Here is a 23,529-nt window from a genome sequence, read left to right on the forward strand (position 1 = left end):
TTCCCGAGTGCTTCGTGGACAAGTGCTTGGGGCCGGCGCCGCCGGGCGGGGCGGGACCGCTCGGGAGGGAAGGAGGGGCGGTGGGAGGGAGGGAGGGAGGGAGGGACTACATAATTGTTGTAATTTTTATTTCTTATCCTTTTGTGCATCCATATAATAGAGCCTTTCTTCAGTAAAGTGTGAACCTGCTGATTTCATTTTCAGCCTGAATTGTTGAGCTTGTGTTATTCTAGAGCATTCAGAAGAGATAAAACTACAGAGCTCACTGATCACTCCCTTTACATGGTCAGTTACATGTATTATAGAGGGTAGGAAAAGGTTATTTCTTTATTATTTACTGGTAAAATAAAGAAAAAAAGAAGTGTTTTCTGGGATCAGTACAAGTAACAGCTCCCCATACATGATGAACTGGAAATAATTCTAATTCTGGTTATTTCTAGAGAAAGATTCCTGGAACAGAGAGCCCACCTGTTGCAGGCAGTAGAGCTGCATCTCTGTTTAAGCCCCATGTATGTAATGTGCAGTTTCCTGAGTACTTCGTTAACAAGTACTTTGGGAAGATGCTTTCTTTCATTTGGGATTCACTCCTGTGTGAAACAATAGCTTTCTTCCATGAAGAGCAAGGAGCACTAACACTGCTTATCTCTAAGAAGTGATAAGTGTAAACACTCTTTGTCAAGAGGTCTGAGCAATTAAAGACTCCTTTAAATAATTACTTTTCAGTAAAGTCATGTGCTACAAAATGCAAACTTAATTATTTCCTAGACAATAGCTGAAACAGGGACATCCTTGGGGCTGTGGAAACGCTGCACACAAACACCCTAGTGAGTCCCAGTCCAGAGCCAGGGGCCTGGAAACCAGAACATGCTGTAATCCATCATGCTGCTGCTCAGAGGACATTCACAGCAGCTCGGAATGGCCACCGCTTGTCTGACAATCCCACACTTGTACCAGGGCTGCCCGTTTTGTGCCAGCTGCTGGGGAGCACTGGGAGGAGGGCACAGTCAGCTATTGAGGCATCTGGGCCTTGAAGGGAAAAAACGGACAATCAGGCCCTTCTTATGAGATGCTGTCCTACCAATCATTCCCTTACACAGTTATAACAGAAGGAGAATTCCACCTTTTACAGTGAATAATTGTGTCTGTCGGGCAAGCCTTTACAATTGCTTTAGCATCCAGCACAAGCTCATTGACTGTATTAAGAATAACAATGCTGCACAGAAACAGTCCTCCTAGGCAGGCTGCCTACGGGGTCCGTCTCTGTCAGGAAGCTGCCTGCTGACTGAAGAGTTTAAGAACTCAAGAAATTACAGACCAAAGCCGTGTTGATTTCACAACGCTCCTTGCAGCCCAGTGAGTGATTGGGGTGACTGCCACCCGCTGACACCCATGCCTCAGGTGGAATGCTACTCTGAGTACATTTTACAGTGAATGCCAGAGTGGTGCCTTGCTTCTCAGTTGAGAACATGCCTGCTTAAGCAGCCCCATAGAATTCCGAGTTAAAATGCAAGCCAGAGAGACTGCATGTATTCAGGGGTTGATAACGAACTAGAATCAAAGCATTTCTCTTTCAGATTAGCAGCAAGAATCTAATCCAGGTCAGTGATAATCCTCTGGCGTCTATCGAGCCATATCCCGCAGACACCACTCCATCAGAGGGCTCCCCAGCTCCAGCAGTGCTGAGAACATCCACAGACTCCACACAAGGATGTATGTTCCCCTTTGGCTGGGGGAGCTGCTTAGCTCTACATGCAGAGCAGGAGAGCACATGGTGTTCTGGCATCATCACCATTCATTTGCAACTTCACAAAATGGTGGAGTTGAGGCTGATAACCCTGGGCTGAACTCTTCACAGCTTCCCTTCTCCCAGTGCCTGCACCACATTTGCCTGTACTCACAATCTGTGTGCTCATCCTCACACTCTCCTGCTTTCAGTTTTCAGGTCTCTTGCACACTGCCAAGTCCTTTAAACCCTTCCCATTTGTTTTTGCTGCAGAGTAAATGTCCATTCTCTCCTGCAGAAGCTTCCTGCGGGTCCTGTGCAGGGATGCAGACTTGGGCCAGGAAGCAGTGTTTACAGCAACAGCACAGCTTTTTACCATGGGTATTAAGTCGATGTGTTGTGGACTTCTGCATCTAGCACCATCACTGTGATGGAAGCACCTCTGCACCTGCATTGCTTTCCCATGTTCTGGGCACTTTGGTGGTGTTCTGGGTTTTTTTCCTTTTGAGGATAATTATAGGAGGAACATGAATTTCTCTCTTTCCTGAAGTTCAGACTCCACACACAATCCACAACCAGACTTCACCATCCCTTGCATTACTATTCTGTCACTTCCCAGTCTACCGAGTGCCTAAGAGTAGATACAATGAGTGCAGCCTCAAAGCCAATTAGGTGGGATTACCCTGTCTGTTAGACAGCTGGAGCTCAGCACATGCCCGCCCTCCCTGTTAGCCAAGAATTCCCGTTGCATGGACCCCACCAACCTTATCAGCACATAACCATTGCCTACAACAGGCACTCAGGTAAGCCTGGCAGTGCCAAAAGGAGCTGAAGCTCAGATATGAAGAGGTGATGGATTGAGTGGGTAAAGTATGTCAAGTCAGACCTGAAGATATAGTGCAGCTCCATCTTCTTCAGGGTTATTGAAGTAAATTAATGACCTGGAGCCACGTAGGGGTTTCCAGAAACAACACTGCTATGGCCAACTGACCGCTGCTAGCAACCCATAGGAGGGGGAGATGGTTATTCTCAGGAAAATTGTCTGCTAAGGCACCACACCATACATACTCTGTATCTGACAGATTATAGCACAGAAACAATAACTGAAACTTGGATTAACAGCAGAGTGTAAAATATGCAGTTGTCTTGGGGGAAAATGAACCAGCCGTAATCTTCGACGGGTCTCCGCTATTCCCAAAAATCTCCACGCTGATCGTTTCGCAGGCGCTCAGAATCGCCGTGCACGTTTGCTTTTTCTTTCTGCCACAAGCACCGACCACGACAGAAGCGGTGGGGCAGCCTCCGAGGAGACGGACGGGACGGGGCGGAGCGGGGCGGGGGCGGGGGCGGGGGCGGGGGCGGGGGCGGTGCTGGGCCGGGCGGCGGTGCCAGCTGCCAGCCGCCGCGGAGGCAGCAGCGAGGGAGCTTGGTGCCCGTGAAGGTTCTGCGGCGGGCGGGACACCATGATCCTCACTCGTAAGCTCGGAGGGGTGATGGGGTACTGTCGCGATGGGGCTGGGCTGGGGCAATGCGGTGGGGTTTGAAGGTGAGGGGCGTCCCCTCTCGAGGCAGCAGAGCGGTACCGAAGTCTCGCTTTCCATGCTTCTCTCTCCCCTTTGATGCTTTTTATTTTCCTTTCCTTTTATTTTCTTTTTCTTTTCTTTCTTTCTCTCTTTTTTTTTTTCTTTACTTTTTTTTTTTTTTTTAAACTTTTCTTTCCGGACTTGCTTACGAGCCGGCAAGCGCTGCGCTGCCTTTGAAGCCGTGCGTCACACGGGTCTTCTGGCCGCTGGAGCCCGGTGGCCGCCCGCAGCCCGTCCCACGGTCAGCTGGGTCTTCGAACCACGGGGAGCATCACCCCAGGCCACCCGGGCAGCAGAAGGCCCTAGCCGGGGGCGGCTGCAGCCTCATCCCCATTTCAGCTGGCATTTGATTTTCACTGCTGCTGTGAAGCTGTTGAGTGATGGGTTGCCATTAGGCCACTGAGCGCTTTCTCCAGTCAAGGGCACTTACCTATAAATGTGTACATTGTACTATAGTTAATTCTCCCCCTCTCCTCCCTGCCATTCCCCCTCCCCTTGGTTCTCCTTGGGAAAATACAAGTATTGAAGAAATAATTGCATGAGAGCGATGTCTGTGGCTGGGTCTGAAGTGTCTGTCTGATGTGTCATAGGAAATGTGAATTAAAAGACCAAGGAATGTATTTCTATCTTACTCATCAGTCAGAGATGCTTTTAGTTTTTCCAGGATTAAGTGTGATATGTTTGAAGAAGGTCTCATGATCAGACCAATGGCACTACTCTGGTCAGGTTATATTTTAATGGTTTTCCTAGTAGGGAGGCAGGCAATGTCCAGGCACAGTCCCCATGAGCCCTTGAGCGTGGATCAGGTCTGTGTCAGGTGATGAAGCACCCATTGGGCACATGGTGTTTCTGCCACACTGCCTCCCCTCCATGTCCCCTTGGCAGCATCCTGCTGTGCCCAAAGTGATCCAAGTGTCTGGGAAGCAGGGCTGTGTCTCTGTAACTTATAGGTTCGTGTTACTGCTCCAGTTTGCCTGTGAAATCCTGATTAGGGCTGAGGCTCTTTGATTGTGGAGCAGAGCAGAGTCAAAGGAAGATGTAGATGCTGTTTGGGAGAACTCCTTTCATCTACAAGGTCAAGGAATCAAAGCATTTGGCACTACCTTTGTAACCTCTGGGACCTCTGATCTCTTTATCTTCCTTTAAAGTTACTTGGTTTGTTAATCAAGTTATTATGAAAGGGAAATGCAGCTACTTTTTTTTTTTTTTTAAACTGAATGGAGTTTTTGTTAAATTCAGTTTCTAAATAGTAGTTAAAAGCAAGAATATCTTGCCATCCTTTGTTTTTCTGAATTTGTTGTGTAGATCCAGTCTAGGACTTGTTAATTCTCAAGCCAGGATCTCCCCAGCCCATGCTGCTGGGTCCAAGGAAGGGCAAATGCTGGGCACAGAGCCCCCCCAAGGACTTTGTGTGCTTTGTGAGGGTGGGAAGAAAAAACCGGAGGTTGTCCTTATGGACTAATCTTGTCTGTTTATGTTGGGGTTCTTAGGGGATGAGAGGTGATTTGGTTTTACTGTTCTGGTTTTTCTAATCCATTACATTCTAGGCAATGATTTGTTTCAGGCATGAGAATTTGAGTTTTGCAAATATTTAGAGATGCAGTTTGCATGATAACGTTTTTTGTTGTTCTGGTGGTTTGGTTTTTTGTTTTTTTTTTTTTCCTTTTCTAGTCAGAATACTCCAGTGTGTTATATTTGGGTTTCTTCAGAGATTCAAATTACTTTTATAAATCCCCTTAGTTTGGAATTTTGCTACTGGTTTCAGTATAAACACAACTGCACCCTTGTCTGGTGAAAAGGAGATGGAGGAGGAGAGCTCACGTGCTTAACAGGATGGTCCTGTACTGTAAACAAGCACTTTTCATGCTTAACTATCCTTCCTAGCAACAGGAAGAAGGAAATGAGGCTATGCAAAAGGACCCTGACATGTTTCAGACAATGCCAGACCCACCCTCACATTCATACAGTATAACCAGAAGACTTGGGGAAATAAAAATAACTTCAGATGTTTCCCTTTCCTTCCTGTGCATATTACAGAAATACAGCAATCTAATGATCTGCAGTCTGTGGAAAACTTGCTGGTTTGATCTCCACGAAGTTAGGTGATGATATCCCCGTATAATTCATACACCTTTACTGGGTATCATACTGTTAGGCATATTTTACAGTTCTCAGTGTTTCATGAATTATAGAACACTGCATCATCTCTTGCTGTTTAGTGTGTGCCGATCTTCAATAATTCTGATAATTTCAGCAGTTCCAGGTGTATTTCTAAATTTTTCCTTCTTTCCTTTTTACTTTTTCTTTTGTTTCCCTCATCCCCTTTCTCCTGGTTTAAAGGAAAAAAATAACCACCATGAGTAAGTCCATTAAAGGAGCATGGTTGGAACTTCCTGATTCTTTTCACAGTTCTCTTACTTGGCCATGCTTGCTGATACTGAGTGATACCCTTTCCTGCAGAGCAAACCTTTGAAATCCATAGGTTTGTTAACACAGTATGATGCTACTTGACATAACTGGCAGCAGTAAAGTCATTCTTGAGTTGACCAGTTAGCTGTAATTCTCTGGTTTTCATTATCTGGCAGTTACTGATAATACTATGCACTTTTCTGAAGCAGCTTTTCTTCTTTGAGAGAGCATGCTGGGGGGGAAATTGTTTCAAATACTGGCATTTGTTTCCCTTGAGAAGTGCTGTGCTAGATTGGACAGGATCAGGAATGATATTATCCAGCCGTTCTCTTAGTAATGACATAATGTGATGGCCCACTTATTCCTGGTGGTGATTTTTTTTAAGTCCAAAATGGTACAGAATTCCTTAAGCTTGGTTTTAAATATATTTATATTTATATATATATATATATATAAACCTCTCAATTCACATGCACTTCTCAGTCTGTGCAAAGAACTTCCTGAGGAGATGCATGAAGGATATTCACTTAAGCCAGAGATGGGCATGGTTTGACCTTCCTAAACCCATTCTTATTCCTTTTGGAAGACTAGAATTTAAGAAAAATATATCCTCCGCATTCCTGTGTTTTGGGAAAGTTCTTTCTGTGACCCTGTGAACCAACAGGTCTAGGTGCTTGTAAGTGTCAGATTATAATTGTAACAGTTACAATTGTTTTGGGAAAATCCAGTTTTGCACCTTTTGTGTTGATTAAGGTGTATGAGTGTTCAGCTGGGGTCCGACGAGCTTTAAGCTTGTCTGTATCACTGCCACTGGAGCTTCTGACCTTTATTTCTAATACAGTACCATCCACACAGGGCTCATAAGGGGTCCTCGTTGGAATGAGCACTGAATGCTTATGGTGCAAAAGATGTCCTTTTCTCAGATTGTCCTTCTTATGCATGCTGATGATTTTGAGATTGAGTCTTATCAATCTGAAAATAACTGAAGAAAGCCTACTGTGAGCCATCGGGCAGCTCATATCTACCCTCATACTGACTATTTTTTCTTAGATCTGGAAAGGTGGCCCAGACTCCAGGAGGGTGCAGGTGCTGTGCTTGGGAGTCACAGTGGTTAATGTCTACCCTTCTATCCCTGTTCAAAGGCCATTCTCACCAAGTCATCTCTGAGGGAATGGGAGGTTAAAGTCATCTACTGTTTCCCAATCTTTGGAGGAGGATTCTTTTCTCACTCTGGAATCTGTCAACATGACCTCCTTTGGAGGATTTGGCTAAATGCTTTCTCTGCCCCAAATAATCCTCCTCCAAGACCACCCTGTGTTAATCAGGCCAGATAAATAACCCACGTGCCTAATTATTTCTTAGGAGTTTTTTTTTTAAGTCACTTAACATCTTATTTCTCTTCATTTCTGAATCTTTTAAAGATGAATGAAGAAGGACCACCTTTAATTTATAAAAAGAATTGTTCTTTGGCAGGAAAGCTTTTGTTTTGTTAAACAAAGTTAATTTTAAATGATTTTTGCATATAAAGAAATATTAAAAATAAATGGTGATCCTGGTTTACAGTGTACTTGATGGTAAGTGCCATGAGGCACTGCAATTCCTCTGATTGCAATAAAGACCTCCTTGGTCTGGGGGGGTAACTGATGAGACTTTGAGAAAGAAGTCTCATTTTAGATATTTAGTTATTGTTGAAAATAATTAAAAGGACTGTGAACCTGATTTCAATATGCTGAAGACTATGAAAAGGAGATTCATGTTAATTAGGTTTTGACTCACAAAAGCAGCATTGTGTATCCTGGGCTTGCTGAGAAGATTGATGTGCAATAAAAGCTACTATGTTATGTAAACTGCTGCAGTTGGTAGGAAGGAAAATTAAATGCAGCCAACAGACACCTATGCAGATATTTTGTAAACCAGTCACACAGATATACAAAAAAAATATATATATTTTTTAAGTTAGTTTAAGAGAGTAAACAAACTTTAAACTCCATAAGTAGAGTTAAGACATTTTGCTCTTTCAGAAGGCTTAGCTGAAAAAATTGTTCAAGCTTCCTGATTTTTTTTCAAAGCAAATATCAATATATGATCTTAAACATCTGTTTCCTTACTCCTTCTTCATCTGTTCCCACACAAATTCCAAACATATTCTGTTTCTTCTCCCAGTGTCCTGTGGTTTATACATAACATCAGCAGCATAGTTACTGTTTTGCTGCAAGGCTCTCTAACTTGAAAAAGTCATTCCCATGTTTAACCCAAAGCCAGCAGTAGCACAAGGAGAGTGTTTCTTCGATGATCATCACATAGCTGAGAGATATTTGAGTAACATTCCCCACCACCACTTCTTTCCAGGGCTTCTGTGACTAGAAAGCAGTACATACACTTGGTGACATGTATGGTTTCTTTCAAGAAGGTTTTTTTTTTTTTCTCCCAGAAACTTCTTGGTAAGAAATATTTTATTTAAATTGCGTGCGTCCATATTCACTTGAATTGATTATTGAGGTAAAGTGGAGAGTACAGCACATGTCATTTGGCTATAGAAGATAAACTGAAGCATGAAGATGTACAGGAGCATACCGCAATAGTTGGCCACTACTGCAAAGGGGCCTTTTGAGCTTTAAAGGTGAAAAAAGAAAGACATCCTCTTAGGACGGTGGTTAGCTTGTAATTCAAAACCTGCAAGGTTGTCATCACTACAAAATGCATGCCTCATATATTTTCTATGACTCGCTGGTTCTTCAAGAGATTAGTCCTTCACGGATTGAATGTGTCTGAATAATATTTTAGAATAGTGATGTAAGTAATCACGTAGAATAAGGAGATTCCAAATGTGTTAGAAACTTGGCAAAAACTTTTAATGCGATTCTCAGAATTCTCTACCTTTCAGATGTGGAATATTTATTGAATAACTTACCAAATTACAGTGTTTGAGGGCATTATCCTTATAAAATGCTGTCTTTCTTTAATTAAATTCTGGTGCTGGAAATTAGTTGCATGTCAGGGATGCAATTCAAGCACTTGGAAAAATGATTGCTTGTACTTGAGCAGTGAGTTCTACCCAAATAAGAAAATTTCTCATATCTGAGCTACAGCTGGCCTTAAATATGATACTGGGTGGCCTTGGGCTTCTTGATAGCTCACTCAAGGTAGTGTTTCAGAATTGACCATCAATTTTGTGTATCACCAGAAGTTTCAGAGGGGCACAATATGCAGGGACAATTTCTGATATGAACAGAAAAAAGAGTACAAGCCTTTTTGCAGCCATTAAATGGGAGCATTGGGAAACAAGTGTGCAGTTGGAGATTTTTGCATTGCAAGGACAAGTGGTTTCATCTCTATCATTTGTAGTAAGAAATCAAACTGTCTGCACTGCATAGGAGAGAATCACTCATGCAAGATAGTACAAGAAAATGCTTTTGTATTCAAATTTTGCCTTCTTTTTTATTTCCTTCTGAAGAAAATATTAAGAAGTTAATATCAGTTAGAATAGCCTGGTCAAAATTTAAGACCAAGAAGAATCCTAGACAAACTGGTTCTTAGGTATGGCATTGGAGAGGGACCTTCAGCAGTGGAAGTCCATTTTAGCTTAGATTTTATTTTAACAGTATTGATTTGACCAATCTAACTACAGACTTTTACAATCCACTCTCTTAAAAGAGCCAAAAGGTGAGATGAGTAGAACTGATTTGTGGAAGTGTCAGTATAGCCATAAAGGTGTCTGGGTTGAGGCAAGAGGAAACCATCTGCTTGAAAGAACTGTTCATATGATGTTTAGCACCTGGGTGAAAATGAAGCCCCTTCACGACTGTACAAAGGTGCATCTGGTTTGCACCTTTTCTTCAAGAGCCTGAAAGAACTGTTGCTTAAGTTGCATGTTGTTTCATGGAAGCAAAAAAACAAGTAAGAACAGGAAAATAAAATACCCTTCTAACTTGTCTCGATCTTCCTAGTGCAAGCTATACTGTTGTGATTTTTTTGTTTTGTTTTGTTTTTTCTCCCGAAAGGACATGATACCATCAAACTATGCTTTTTTTGTTTTCGGTGACAAGGGAGATATCATCCAATAAGATGATACACATCTTAGATTTTTCTCTTCTACTGTTGCTGTGTAAAACCAGCTGTGAATTGAGTTACTTTTGCTATAAAACTTTGAATCTGCACATTTGCGGTGTCGGAAACCAAAATTAACCAAAATAAGCTTGATGTTCCCATTTTCACTCTTTGGGGAAGAATTGGAGCATCTTTAATACCCAGGAAGTGGGTAAATAAGGACTGATGGTTCCCAAGCACACACAAAAGGAACTCCGTCCCTTGATTTGAACATGGAGGTCAGCTTTGTGAAGTGGACTAGCAAATAAAGCTGTTTCCAATAAAAATTTCCTGTTTCCTCTTTAACACGTTTGGCTGCTGTTTGCTTACACAACACCGAGAATAAAGACTTCATTGTATTCCTCTTTTTGTTGTTTTGTTTTACTTTCTAAGAGAATTTCTTGTGTATCAGAACGTTTAGAAATAGTGCAGTTTCTTTCTTGACAGCATTTCTTTGTACAAGAACCTCTTGTTGAAGACAGGAGGCAGGACAGGACATACGTCTGAAAAGCTGCGTGGACATTTCTTGTGTGGATTGTATACTGAATTGTTGGTTATTATAAAGGTTTTAAATGACGGGGGTGTTTGATTTTATTGTCATGGCCAGCAGTAGATTGGAAGTGGCCCTGCTGGGCTGGAGAGGAGGGAGTGAGACCAGGCCCTTGCCCATAGCAAGCTATATCATCTTGCATCTTCAGATGAAAACTTTCACGTCTTCATCTGAATCATAGAATGGCTTAGGTTCACGACAGACTAATTCCAACTCCCCTGGCATGGTTAGGGTTGATGTCCACTTAGATTGGGCTGCCCAGGGCCCCTTCCAACCTGGCCTTGAGCAGCTCCAGGAATGGGACTCCACATCATCTCTGGGCAGCCTATGCCACACCAGCTTCTGCGTAAAGATTTTCCTCCTAACATCTAAGCAGATTCTCCTGTCTTTTAGTTTAAGAACATTCCCCTTTGTCCTATCACTATCACACAGTGATAGGTGCTCAAGAAATATGCTTGTCATGGGAAATTATGTTTACTTAGCCTAACTAATGGATAGACGCACTGGTGCTATATTACTTTGCAACTCTTTTGGCCAGATAGGGGGAACCTGTGTTGCCTAGATGGACTTCTTGGGGGATTCTCAAAGGCATTTGGATGCAAATATACCTTGAAAATTCTAAAGACACCTGATACCTGGGCAGCCATTAAATATGACTTCCACCTAACTTGCATTTGTATTTGGAGAAAAGATGAGTTTCTACAAAGATAAGTTTTTTTTTTAAAAAAAAAAAGTCTGATAAATGCATATTCTTAACTTTTTAACTTTAAACATACTTTCCAAATCGTATTTGTGAGTGCTTGTTAAATGACCTATGAACAAATATTTAAACACATGAAAGAGCTGCTGTAGTAGTAAGGAATCTGACACTTCTTTCATTTGAGCTATGAACATATAGCTGCATTTTTAATCAAGTGAAATTCTCTTTCAATCTAGTCACTTCTGCAAGATGTGACCTGTAAAATACTATGTTTTATTCTAGACAGTCTTAAAAATTAATCTTTTTTTTACTTTAATGTTTTCATTTAATCTGATACAGCAATATTCTGTTACCTGCACTTGGTGTACGTTTTAAATACATTTTAGATTTTTTTTTTTTACCTTTGCTATATTTCCCATGTACTTCCCAAAGACACTAAAATTAAAATACAACTCCAAGCAAAGCTTTACAATTCCTTGCAACTGGAGTTGAAGAATGCCTTTTCTTAATGAGTAGCTAAGTCAATATGTCTGTACGTGCTTGTTCACATGTGGTTCTGTAACCCAAAGTTGAAGCAAAAACAAGTTACACAAATACCTGCTTGTCCTGACTCCAGCGAGAGTAGGTTTTTAACTGTTTATTTATATGGAATGTGATGCTTTAGCTCACTTTAACCCCTTGATTTGGATATGTGTCTTAGCAAAGCAATCTGGCAAAGCACAAATATTTTAATCCTATTGTAGCTGTTTGAAAAATCAGGGGGGCATGGCAGTATTTTTGAAGACCCTTAAATGTGTTTGTTCTTTCATCTGATTTTAATTTTGTATACCTGTATCTCACAGGGAATATTTCATAATGTGCCAAGAAGTTAAGTTGTTTTGCTTATGTTGTGTTTGGCTCTTTACCTATATGCAGTAGCTCATATTCTGAGTAATTGTACTGAACTCTGCAAAGTTTCTGCAGCAGGTAGCGATGATAACCTCTCCAAGTAGGTGGCAAAATTGTCTACTCAGTTGGACATAATGAAGCTTTTCTTTCTTGGCTCATCAGGAAGAGTGAATATAATCAAAGCCAGATGAACATAAAGAGTTTCTGATTGTTCGCTGTCTGCTAGATCTAAGCAGGGAACTAAATTCCCAGGAGCACTTTCTTGAATTTTTAGAACAGAATTAACCCAAGCACTTTCCTCAACATATGGCAGAAACCCTAAATGCCCTGTATGTTTTCCTGGTTTGTGAGCTAATGAGATAATATTTTCTTTATTTACGTGTCTACTAGGTAACAAATTCATGTACAATTTGTTCATAGCCTTATATAGCCTATATTCAGAATGTTTCTTTTGGTGTTATGTATGTGAATAATTTCATTTTGAAGCATGTTGTTTTGGGAAGTGAAAGGGAAACTTTCACTGAATTTCCTATAATAGACCAAGGCACTCATAAATACCTTGAAGACCTCCAGTGAAACTGAGTTCTTGTTGAGCAGTAAATAACTGCTGCAATACAGTGAGTCAGTTGTTCCTGAACTGCCAGTACTATCTATAGGATGTTAAAGCACAAGGCTCTATGAGGAATTTCTATCAAGACAGAATAATTACACCAAGAGGATCATAAGATTTGTGGAATAAAACCACATGTTCACTGTAATGCTGCTGTCTCTAGTGTTTACAAAACCTGTGCAGAATAATCTGTGATTCCTGTAGTTTTCATCTGTTCCTGTTTCTCTAATTGCTAACATGATGACCTTCTGATAAATCAGAGGTGAATTCTGGAATATGTTTGGTATTGTGAAGAGAAGGAAGCTCATATAAGCAGACTTGAGTTTCAGTTCAAAGTTACTGAATGTTGAATGCATCTTTACGCTTACTTCATGACAGGAGCAACGAAAGTGCTAGGGAGGAGGTTTTTGCTCTGCAGATGACATGGTTTAGTGGGTGTGGTGATGATGGATTGATGGTTGGACTAGATTATCTTAATGGTCTTTTCCAACTTTAATGGCTCTGTGATTCTGTAACTAATGCGAGTGTGCTCTGTTTCTGTCCTCTTTCAGAAATTGAAGCCAAGGAAGCTTGTGACTGGCTGCGAGCTGCTGGCTTCCCTCAATATGCACAGCTTTATGAAGGTAGGAAGCTAGGCTTGCAGGGTAACTCTTTGTGGCACTGATATAGAGCAAGCATGTAGCTTTGTTTTGGGACAATGTATTGTAATATCCATTACAGAAGGGTCATGTGTATGACTGAAATGCCAGTCTGTAGAAATCTTAAAGACCAGGTTGCTTTCTGCTGCACTCCATGCATACAGGCATACCAAAACCTGTGTGACTCTGAAACGCTCTTGGAGTTTTAAATTTGCTTCAAATTTCTGCTTTTATCTTATTATTATTTACCATTTTTGCAAAGGTTTTTCTCAAGTAGAGCTCTCATGTCTTTATTCTCTCTCTGACGTGCTGACATGGTAGAAACTTGCAGATTTACCCAACTGTTTAACCTCTCCTGCTCTGATGCAGAATGACTTACAGAAGTCCGATTTAAAGAGGGGCATCCTAAATATCCTTCTTAATGTGTATTATTGATCAGAGTTGTTTCCTTCCCCGCCCCATCCCATGAAATTGCTTGCATTGTTGCAGAACTGTTCTGCACTTTCTTATCTATCTCCATTTTATGAAGTAAATTCCAGCTTGTAAGAATGAGCTTAGAAAGCCCATTATTCATAGCAGATATATAGCAGATAACTTGGAAATTACAGCAAAAGCTGAGCTGACCTTGAAAAATGATCTGGCTGAACTTTCATTTGCAGTTGTATTAGCAATATGAGATGATAATAGTACTTTCAAAAGCAGCGCGTACCAAAAATTTCCTTTGCTACTTCAGAAGTTAAATTTCCTTTTGTTACTACTCTTCCATTTATTTATCTATCTACCTATCTATCTATCTATCTATTTATTTATTTATTTATTTATTTATTTATTGTTGGTGATACCAGGATTTTCTTGGGATGCAGACCTGAGATTTTAATTCCAATCTTTGTTAAAAGTAGGGACAGGACTCCAAGCTGAATATATGGTCTTGTGGGTTTCATGCTGTAATAAGCTGTAAATCTAAAAAATTACTAGCATTTGGAAAACATGACTTACCCATGGCTGCAGTTGTCAAATTTAGAGACTTCAAGCTTATATACGGTTTCCAGTTGAGGATCAGTTTCTTGTCCAACATCAAAGGGACTGCAGAGAGTGAGATCGAGATGTGAAAGCAAGGCCAACAATACCCGTTGAAAGGATATGTGAAAACAATATGCCATTGTCCTTTGCAGGCCTCTTTGGTAGGAGCAACACCAACAAAAACAGCATCAGCAAAGTTAAGTGTAACAAAAAAAGGACTTGTGAAGACCATCAACTTCTAGTCCCCCCTCTATCTTTTGTTCTGCCATATATTTTCTTGTGGGCACACAAAGTTGTATGCAACTGCAGCAGTACCTTAGTCTTTGTATTATCGCATAGTCCTTGTATTATTGCATGTATTTAACACCGAGTGGTTTTGGTGGAAGGTATGGCTGTGCAAAGAATGCTGAATCAGGACCTAAATGACAGTCAGGAATCTGTGGAGGACAGTAAATAATATATATCTTGTTGTTGCTTCAGAGCTGTAGTAAATTTACAGCTTTCTGACAGCACTGTCTCCTCCCCCTCACTCTCCCAGTTATTTACCTAAATAATCTTGTAAGGAAAGGATAGTGTGGGCTCTAGCAGCTTGGCATTCTTTCTTTTTAGCCTCTATCTCATTAATGTAACAAACACTTAAACTGCTTGATGTACAGCCAAGGAGATTCTGTTTTTCATTCCAGCAATTTGGTTTTTACTGATCTTTTTCCTATATTCTGAGATACTAGTACTTAGATGGAGGTTGCTCCAAAGGCAATGCCTCCTCTTTATTTCCATGGAAACTACAACACATACAAAGAGCACAGTAACACTGTTTCACAGAGCATGTTCTCAGCTAGAAAACTATTTCTCAACATTATCACCACCATTAACTGCATTTTCACCAGTGATGAATGAGAGCCTACACGCCACACTTCTCAAAATCTGCACCAGTGGAAGCAACCCACTGTGACAGCATCACTTCTAGGAAAACATTTCCCATACAGTCCATCTTTCGTCAACCTGAACAAATGGAAGTCAGAAGGTGCCAAATCTGGACTATGTGGTAGATGTGGTAGGACACTCCAGCCAAGATTACCAGTGTGCTCCACAATCTTCAGACTGTTATTGGATTTGGTGTTATTGTGTTGCAAGAGAAAGACTGTTTTCTTTCTTCTCCAGCATAATATTGAAAGTTTGAGCCTTCAGCTTAGTCAGCATCACATTGTAGTGGTGATAGTTGATAGTTCCTCCAGGTTCCAGGAAATTCAGAAGAATCACCCCTTTCCTATCCCAAAAGACAGTACATATCACTTTACCTGCTGAGGGCTGCATCTTGAATATATTTTTTTAATAGGAAATTCACAGTACCACTCTATGGACTGCTATTTTGGCTGTGGCTCATAATAGTGATGCCACATCTCATCATCCATAATAATGCGATCCAGGAAACTGTCACTCTCAACCTCGTTTTGGTTCTACAGGTCCTGACAAGCTTGCATATGTGCTCTTTCTGTTCCTGTTTGAGCCACCTGGACCTGGCTCCTGTGTGACCCTGTGGAACGCATCACAAACTTTGCAATATTTCAGTGTTGCTACCATCATTCCCAGTGCACTGAAGATGTTATTTAGCTCTGCATATGCATGACCATCCAGAACATGGCTTGTCCTTCATGTCGCTGTTGCCACTGCTGAAACACACCACCCACCACCTCACTCAGCTTGCATCCACTGGTTGATCTCATAAGTGTTCAACAAGTGTTGATGAACATTGGTGCAAATTTTTTTTTCCAGGGAGGAATTCAGTGGTACATCTTTGCTTCATATGCACTTCCATGTCAGATGCAATTTTGTCACCATCCCTCTGCTGCCACCTGCCATATGGCAGCAAAATATAATGGAATATTAGCCAGAACAGTCAGCCTCTACTGGCATACAACCTCTACATACCATCCACCTCTGATGTTATGGGCCAAGATAACAAAATAGGAGGCATTGCTTTTGGAGCATCACTTGTATATTTATTTTAAATGAATCTAGCCTGAACTAGTTTCAGCTTCTGGTATCGGATAGGGAGCTCATGTTTGCCTCCTTTCTTTTCCTGTTGTTTCATCTTTGCTTTGCTCATTTTTTCCCTCTGTAATTATCAGCTTTCAGTTATCAAAGCTGCACATAAAAGTTAGTACATGGACAGTGAATGTCTCTGGCATTTGAGCTGATTTTTCTTTATCTGAGAATCAATCGCATCTTGGTTAGCTCATCTGGAGGCAGCTGGTGGACTTGAAATACCACTAGAAAAAAAGAGATTTTGTGGTTCTTCATCTGTCTCTATTCCTACAGATCTCCTCTTTCCAATTGACATTGCTCTTGTCAAGCGAGAGCATGACTTCCTGGACAGAGATGCCATTGAGGCCCTATGCAGGTAAGTGGAAAGAAATCACACTGCATCTTGAAACTAAAATCTTCCTGTATAACAGGAAGAGGTATAATCTGGAAAACGCATAACCACAAATATTTATTATTGGCACAGACATTTTTTGTTATCAATTATATGTATGCATTTTTAGTTGAAATACTATATTGGGCTAAGAAATGCTTGGGGATCTTGTTTAAAACCAAGTTGGGAGGAATATGGCAGGAGTATTTGTGATAAGAGTCTTTGTACCTATTTCATAGGTGTATCTTTTACTGTTATTCTTTACTTGGTCTTATTATTCTCAAGTTAGCAAGCCGGGGGGAAGCAGAACTGTGCAGGCTACAGCCATCTGTGAGTGCAGCTATTGCATTACTTCTGGCAGCTTTCCAAATTGTCTTCAGAATGAATACTTTTTGATTCTGCATGCACGATGGCCACAGCTCTAAATGTCAGTAACTCTAATGAATTACAAAACCCTTTTAAGAAAGGGTTTCATTTATAGTGTTCTTTTGCCATCAGTGCCATACTTAGAAGGGAAAGAGAAACTGGAGTTTTGAAGTTGCTCAGAAACATCTGCAGGATTTTCCAACTAAGAAAACAGATTTGTCCAGTCATCGGGAAGGGAAAAATTTCACTAATGTTAAATTCACACTGTGGATGCAGGGGAAGGCACCAAATTTATCAAAATTAAAATGTGATACATCAGTCTGTTTATTTGTGTGCTCTGAAACTTTCGAAATGATTGAACAGAAAGTACAGCAATGTGAATAAATGCTGTTTCCCAGAAGCATGGTCTTCCCTTGCCAGGAAAACAAAATATAGTCAAGCCAGCATATTTTGGATCTACAGTTCTCCTGCAAGAATACTTTTAAACCTGGACTTATTTATTTAGATGGAAAGGAAAAGGCAGCAGGTTGTTTCTCACTGTTAAAAGTAATAATGTGTCTTCTTTATCTCTTTGAGACTTGCTGCAAATGTAAGCGATAAAAGCAGTTGCCACTTTTTCCGAACTTAGAGACCAGCAGAAGTTCACTGTCTTATGAATGAAATCTTATTTTTTGAGCCAGAATGATGTGACTAAACATATATCTTGTGAAACTAGGCAGTCTTTCACAAATCTGCTACTTGTAAAGTAGTCTGTTTGCTTCCATCTTCAAATTGTTTTCTGTATAATGGACATAAGAGGCTACAGGTGTTTCTGCAGCTTGAAACTGATTTTAAAGGCTGAGCTACATCATTCTGAAGCCTCTGAAGCCACAGTTATCTCTTACAAAATAGCTTTAAAACTGAAACTTTCAAATCCCAATTTAAAATAAAACAGAAGTAATTCAGTTAAACATATTGGACAACTGAATTTGACCCTTTGTAATGTGTGTTAGACAAAAGCAGTACATTATCACAGCATTTCTACCTTTAGGTTTTGGGGTTTTTTTTTGTGTGTGTCTGTGTGTTGTTCTTTTTTTTTTTTGTTCTCTTTTTTTTTTTTTTGACATCTCCCTGCTTAATTTTGTAAAGCATGGAGACGGTACATCATTTGGAATGCTGTTTCTTCCTCAAACCCAGTTTTATTTTGACTCATGCCATGGTCAGTGTATAAAAAGTAAAGGATCTTACTCAGTAAAGAATTCAGACTTGTTTTATAGCCATAAGCCATCATTGTTTCTTTACTGAAAATCAGAGTAGTTCTGGAATTATTTGCATTTTCAGCACAGAGATAAATAAATGCTGTATACTTTTTAAGCATGAAGCATTTTAAATTATAGTTTACATCTGAACTGTACTGTCAATTGTTGTTTAATAACCTTATTAATTTAAGCATGAAAAATAACATAACTTTAATAACAGTTTTCCTAATATTTGTAAAATTCCTTTATAAATGGGAAAGGTTTCAATAGCCACACTCCATTAATGATTTTCTTGAAAATCTCTAAGTGAAAAGTGAGTTGAGATTTGAATTACAGAGATAGTATATGGTGCTTCATGAAATGTAGGGTTAAAAACCTAGGAGTCATGATTCTGCTTTAATTTGCTAGGTTGCTTTATGTAGTGATTGTGCTGCTGGCCGTGGTTTTATAAGACTCTAAGATTAATGATCAGGAATTTATCTTCAGAGAGTAACTGCCCACATAATGCACTAAGCACTGAAACGCGCTTGTCCTAAAGGCTGTGGTTGCTAAGCACGAATTACATAGCAAGCTGTGATGAAAATCCTATTTAATCTCCTTACATGTAACCAGAAAACTGCCACACTATCTGCGCAAGAGGTTTTGTAAATCTTTTACCACCCCGATTTCTCATCCAAGAAATTGATTGCAATGGATTAAAGTGAACAGCATTTGCTGCTTGTGCAGTCTGATTGATGGAGAGCTGGCATCTACTGCAGGTTATAACATGCAGATGAGCTCTGGGAACAAGGTATGGACTGTCCAATGAAGCTCCTGTGTCATCAGTTAGCTGCAGGTATAATGGAGCTGGAATTTGCCCTGCAATGAGGAACAAAGTATTTAAATCTATTAAGAAAATATTTTAAACTGAAGCTTACAGTTAGATCGTACATTTATTGAGATGGAAAATTCTAGTTTAAAATGCTTGTATCTCCTACAATGTGTTGCTTTCACTTTTCTTGACTTTGTGGGATGAGAATTTTCTCTTTTTGAGAAGAGCAGAATGAAGTGGCAGTGATTAGGGCGGATGTAGAACTAACTGGTATTTAGATTAACAAAGACTTTGTATCATGAGGCCGTATTTTAATGTATAAGTTAGCTGAAGTTAGGCATGCAAGTTGACGTTTTTGATAGTGTGTGCCTGATTTGGGATGCCTTTCTTAAAAGAAGTTCAAGCTAAGCTAGCTCGGCTATTTTTGATAGGATGACTGGGAAGAGTAGATTGCGTGTATCATTTCCTAGAGAAGCTCCAATACCTTGTGTTTTGGGGCCAACCAGTACAAGGACTGGGACTGAAAGGCAGATACTGTCACAATGGTCTTGGTTAGGAAGAAAGGCTTTACAAAGCAAAGGTGAAGGAGGCTGCAAGCCCAGGTAAGGGTTCTGAATTTTGTTGGATGAGGAGAAGGGACCAGGTAGATACGGAGCTGTCTCCTCTAGTGAAGTCTCTCTGGAAATGAAGTCCTGCAGAGAAAAGGCTGACCCAAAGGCAATTACCTAAAGAATGGGAAAGAATATTATCTTGTCATCCAGAGAGACTGAAGTTGGGGGTAGGAGGCCTTGTAGTGATTGAGGTTGAGATAGCAAGATGGTGTAACTGGCTGCAGCCACTGTCTGCATCAGTCCTGCTCTGTCCCGCTGTCTCCACAGAGTCCATATGAAGATGCCACTGAGATAGATTGGGGCAAAATAAGATGGATCTAAAGAATGAGACATGACCTGTTGCCTGTCAATGAAGAAGTGATAAGATTTATACCCAGGAGTGGACTTTGTGAGAGAGAGTGTCCAGAGTCAGAAGAGAAAAAATTGAGGTTCATTATCCAGCAACAATTTGATGAGAAAATCTGCAGAAAATGAATGTGTGCGCTTATGGGCTTAAGAAATATTTCAGTATGCACAGTGAATGTTAATAGAAGTTATAGATAACTCTCATCCAGACAAAGCCTGGACCTTGCCTGCTCAGTGGCTTGTTGCCAGTAGCAGGCATGCTGGAACTGGATGATCTTTGAGGTCCCTTCCAATTCTGTGATTCTGATTCTGTGGTTCTGTGATTCCAGCTAAAGTAGTTTGTGGGATATATATAACGAAACTCACAGACCTGAGGCAATCACTACAGATCATTTAGGTTTTAAAAGGGAAAGTGTTTTTGTGATGAAATCATGTCAGGTGTGTAACAGAGCCTTTGTTTGCCTCAACTGCTTTTGTGTTTAACTCTGCTCACTGGGGGTTACCTTATCTTGCCCCCATAGTCATTTTTGTGAGGTGTGCACTGGGGTATTTTATATATTTTTTTAAATACTCCTCTGGAAACAGAGATCTATCCTCTTTTTTTTTTTTTTTTTTTTTTTTTTTTTTTACCTATTTCAGGATTTTAATTTGAGTAGGAGAGAAGTCTGTGGATGTAATCTTTGTGAAATCGAAGATAGTCTTTATCAGCTATTAGACAGGCTAGAATTAGATAAAGCCTGATGTGTGGATTCAGTAGTAGTCTCTTCCCACCGAAGGCAATGGTTGTCACACTGTGAAATTTGTAAATTATTACACAGTATAGGACTGAAACCAACTTAGTACTCCCTGGCATTGAGGTCCTGGAGTTTGGAAAGAAAACAATTATAAAGCAAGAGAAGAGAAACAAAATCCATGCGCACGTGTAGGTGGGACAGGCATCCATGCCATAAACACAACTGCTGTAAGGTCACATACCCACTCCACAGTGGGAAGAGCTGTGCCTGCTGGGTTAGGTCAGAGCAAAGATGGAAATTGAGAGATCTGGACAACTTTCCTAATCTGCCACTGGCCTAGCATCTGACCTATGGCAATTCTTCCTGTTTCTCTTCTTTTCTGCTGTGTTGTGGCTGGGTCTAATTATAGATCAAACTGTCCTTTTTTACCCCATGACGGCAGCAAAAGCACCAGTAGGAGCTTTTCCATTTTCTTTGATGGCCTCAGGATCAAGCCCTGTGTAAATACCATCTGCAACCAATCCTGCGCGTAAAAGGGGAGAGGAAAGAGGAAACTAGTAATCCTTCCTGTGCACACATTTTCTAGATTCAAGTTACAAGTTTCAGGTATCTGAAAAGACTCATCTGAAGCAACATGACAAGTCAGCATTTTTAATTTTTTTTTTCAAATTTTGCAAAGCTTCCAATAAAGGTTCTTCTTTACATTTTGCTGGAAGGAATTAGGTGTAAATTCTACCACTTCCTTCAGAATGAAGCAGGCTTTTTAAAGCTCAGCCTTACCCCTGTTGAAGTGGCATGAATGAGGCAGTTCTGCTCCTCTGCCTCCCTTCTTCACATGCTATTATGGGTGAAATTCAACCCACCGAGGAATGAAAGATGAGTTTGCAGCTCTCCTAGCTCATGGTGCAGCTTTGCAAGCAGAGGCTTACCATGAGGGAGGCAGGAGGAGGGCAAGGAGGACGTGATGCCTCTCACGACTGCCAAGCCACACTGGTGTTCTGGGGGACTGGATAAGAAAGAGAGCTTATTTTGTTTGGGGGATGTTAGATTGTTAGCTCATCAGAGAATAAAGGGATGCTATGTACATTCATGCAGCACTTTAAGATGTGCATGCAGACTGCTCACAGGGAGGGTGGTTAACTCTTGTTGCTGCAGCTGTTTATTTTTGTTGATTTAATTTTAGACTTAGAGTAAAATATTCTTACATATAAAATAAACTGTCAGTTTAGGAAAGAAAAGTCAGGTACAAAGCTTTTTAAAAACTGTGGTCCCAGGACTATAGTGAAAATAATTACACACTTCTCACAATCAAAATGGACCCCTGGTAAGTGGAAAATTAAGTTTTCCTGTGTAAGCTTTCAGTGCAATTTTAAAATGACACACTGTTTCACGTAGTCACGTATGTGCAGGGTCAGTAAGAAGCCTTTTCCTATATTTGCAGTCTGTCGAGATTGATTGTTTCAGGGTTTGAATCTTTCATATTTACATAAATGTAATTATTACAATTCATCAGTCATAGTGCACTTCGAAGTACTCTAAGTTTCTGTTTAGTTCCATTGACTTTGATTGAGGTAATAGTGACAAATAGTCATCAGTTCCTCCCTCCCTCTGAAGTTAGAATACAGCCAAATGTAATGGGTTAATGGTTAAGTATAATTAGGGCTCTAAGTGAAACCCTGCTGTTGGCTATTTGTATGCAAAGCAGTTTAGGGATAGCCTTCACAAAAGCTTTTGAACTGCAATAGCTTGTGCCAAAACTCTGGAGTTTTCTCTTAATATGGTTTCCTTTGCTTTGCAGGCGCTTAAATACTTTAAACAAATGTGCAGTGATGAAGCTAGAAATCAGTCCTCACAGGAAAAGGGTAAGTACCTTTGACATTTTCTGTTACATTATTGTGTATTAATAAAACTTAATTTTTTTAAAAAAACAACAACAAAAACTAGAGGATTGTTTAGCCGTAGTGTAGAATGATAACTGAGTAGAACCTGCCAATAACACGTTGTCAAAACTCTGCTTACATTTCATTTTGTGTTGTTACTTAGTGAGAACTGAAGGGCTTGGCCACAGATAAAGGTCTAGCTAGCTCTTCCATGAAATGCTGTTCTCACTCTGTAAAGCACTGGGCTTCTCTGCCTGCCAGCAAGGCTGTGTTGTAGCTTATTACCAGGCAGGATTGTGGAGTAGGCATGATGGATGGGATCCTGATCAGCCACAATGAGCTGGCCTGAATGTTAGAACATCGTCCTTGTTGTAATCTTCACAGTTCTGGTTCTTTGCCATCACATTGGAATTGTATTCTTTTCTTATAGACAGAATCAGTTTGACTGTGCTTGGGCTGCACAGAATTATAGCTCAGAATTAAAGCAATTTTTTTACAAAATGCATTGAATACCTATTTTAGAAGTTTGCACATCTCCAGGGAGTTTAGCAGGAGTTTAAAGGGTTTCGTGGATCTTCATGATCCTTTGGAGCATGAGAAAGAAGGGAGCACCTCCTGTAACTTGAGCAAGTCAGTGCTGACAGAAAGCTGAGTTGCCAGATTTTGTTAGTAAGGTACCACTTGAGAGTTGTCTTAAAACTGTGTGTTCCTAGGATGAATCAGTAGTTGATACCATTCCCTGGGATATTCAGACTGCAGATAAAGATGACTAAACTAAGGCTATACAATGCTGCCCTGCCCTTAACAAGAATGCATACAAATGCTCTGGGATTGTTTACCAGGAATTAATCCCCTCTTTCCCTATCTGTGGTATGCTGGAAACAGCACCCAAGCTCCAGAAGATAACACTCTGAGGCAGCA

At 40.5% G+C, this 23,529-nt stretch overlaps 1 protein-coding gene across 4 annotated transcripts in view; it reads left to right on the forward strand.

Moving 5' to 3' along the window:
* Positions 1-23,529, forward strand: part of DLC1 (DLC1 Rho GTPase activating protein) — a 216,991-nt gene that overhangs the window by 178,565 nt on the left and 14,897 nt on the right. For 3 of the 4 annotated variants that reach the window (XM_042872136.1, XM_042872137.1, XM_042872138.1), the window contains 3 exons: positions 13,101-13,172; positions 16,527-16,608; positions 22,527-22,590. In XM_042872136.1, coding sequence (XP_042728070.1) covers positions 13,101-13,172; positions 16,527-16,608; positions 22,527-22,590 — 218 coding nt within the window. Of the gene's footprint in view, positions 1-3,113; positions 3,200-13,100; positions 13,173-16,526; positions 16,609-22,526; positions 22,591-23,529 lie in introns of those variants that run through there. The other variant, XM_042872139.1, reaches the window with a different exon arrangement.

Source organism: Lagopus leucura, unplaced genomic scaffold, assembly GCF_019238085.1.
Source record: "Lagopus leucura isolate 7727_CA_CO unplaced genomic scaffold, USGS_WTPT01 Super-Scaffold_100004, whole genome shotgun sequence".
Taxonomy (NCBI): Eukaryota; Metazoa; Chordata; class Aves; order Galliformes; family Phasianidae; genus Lagopus; species Lagopus leucura.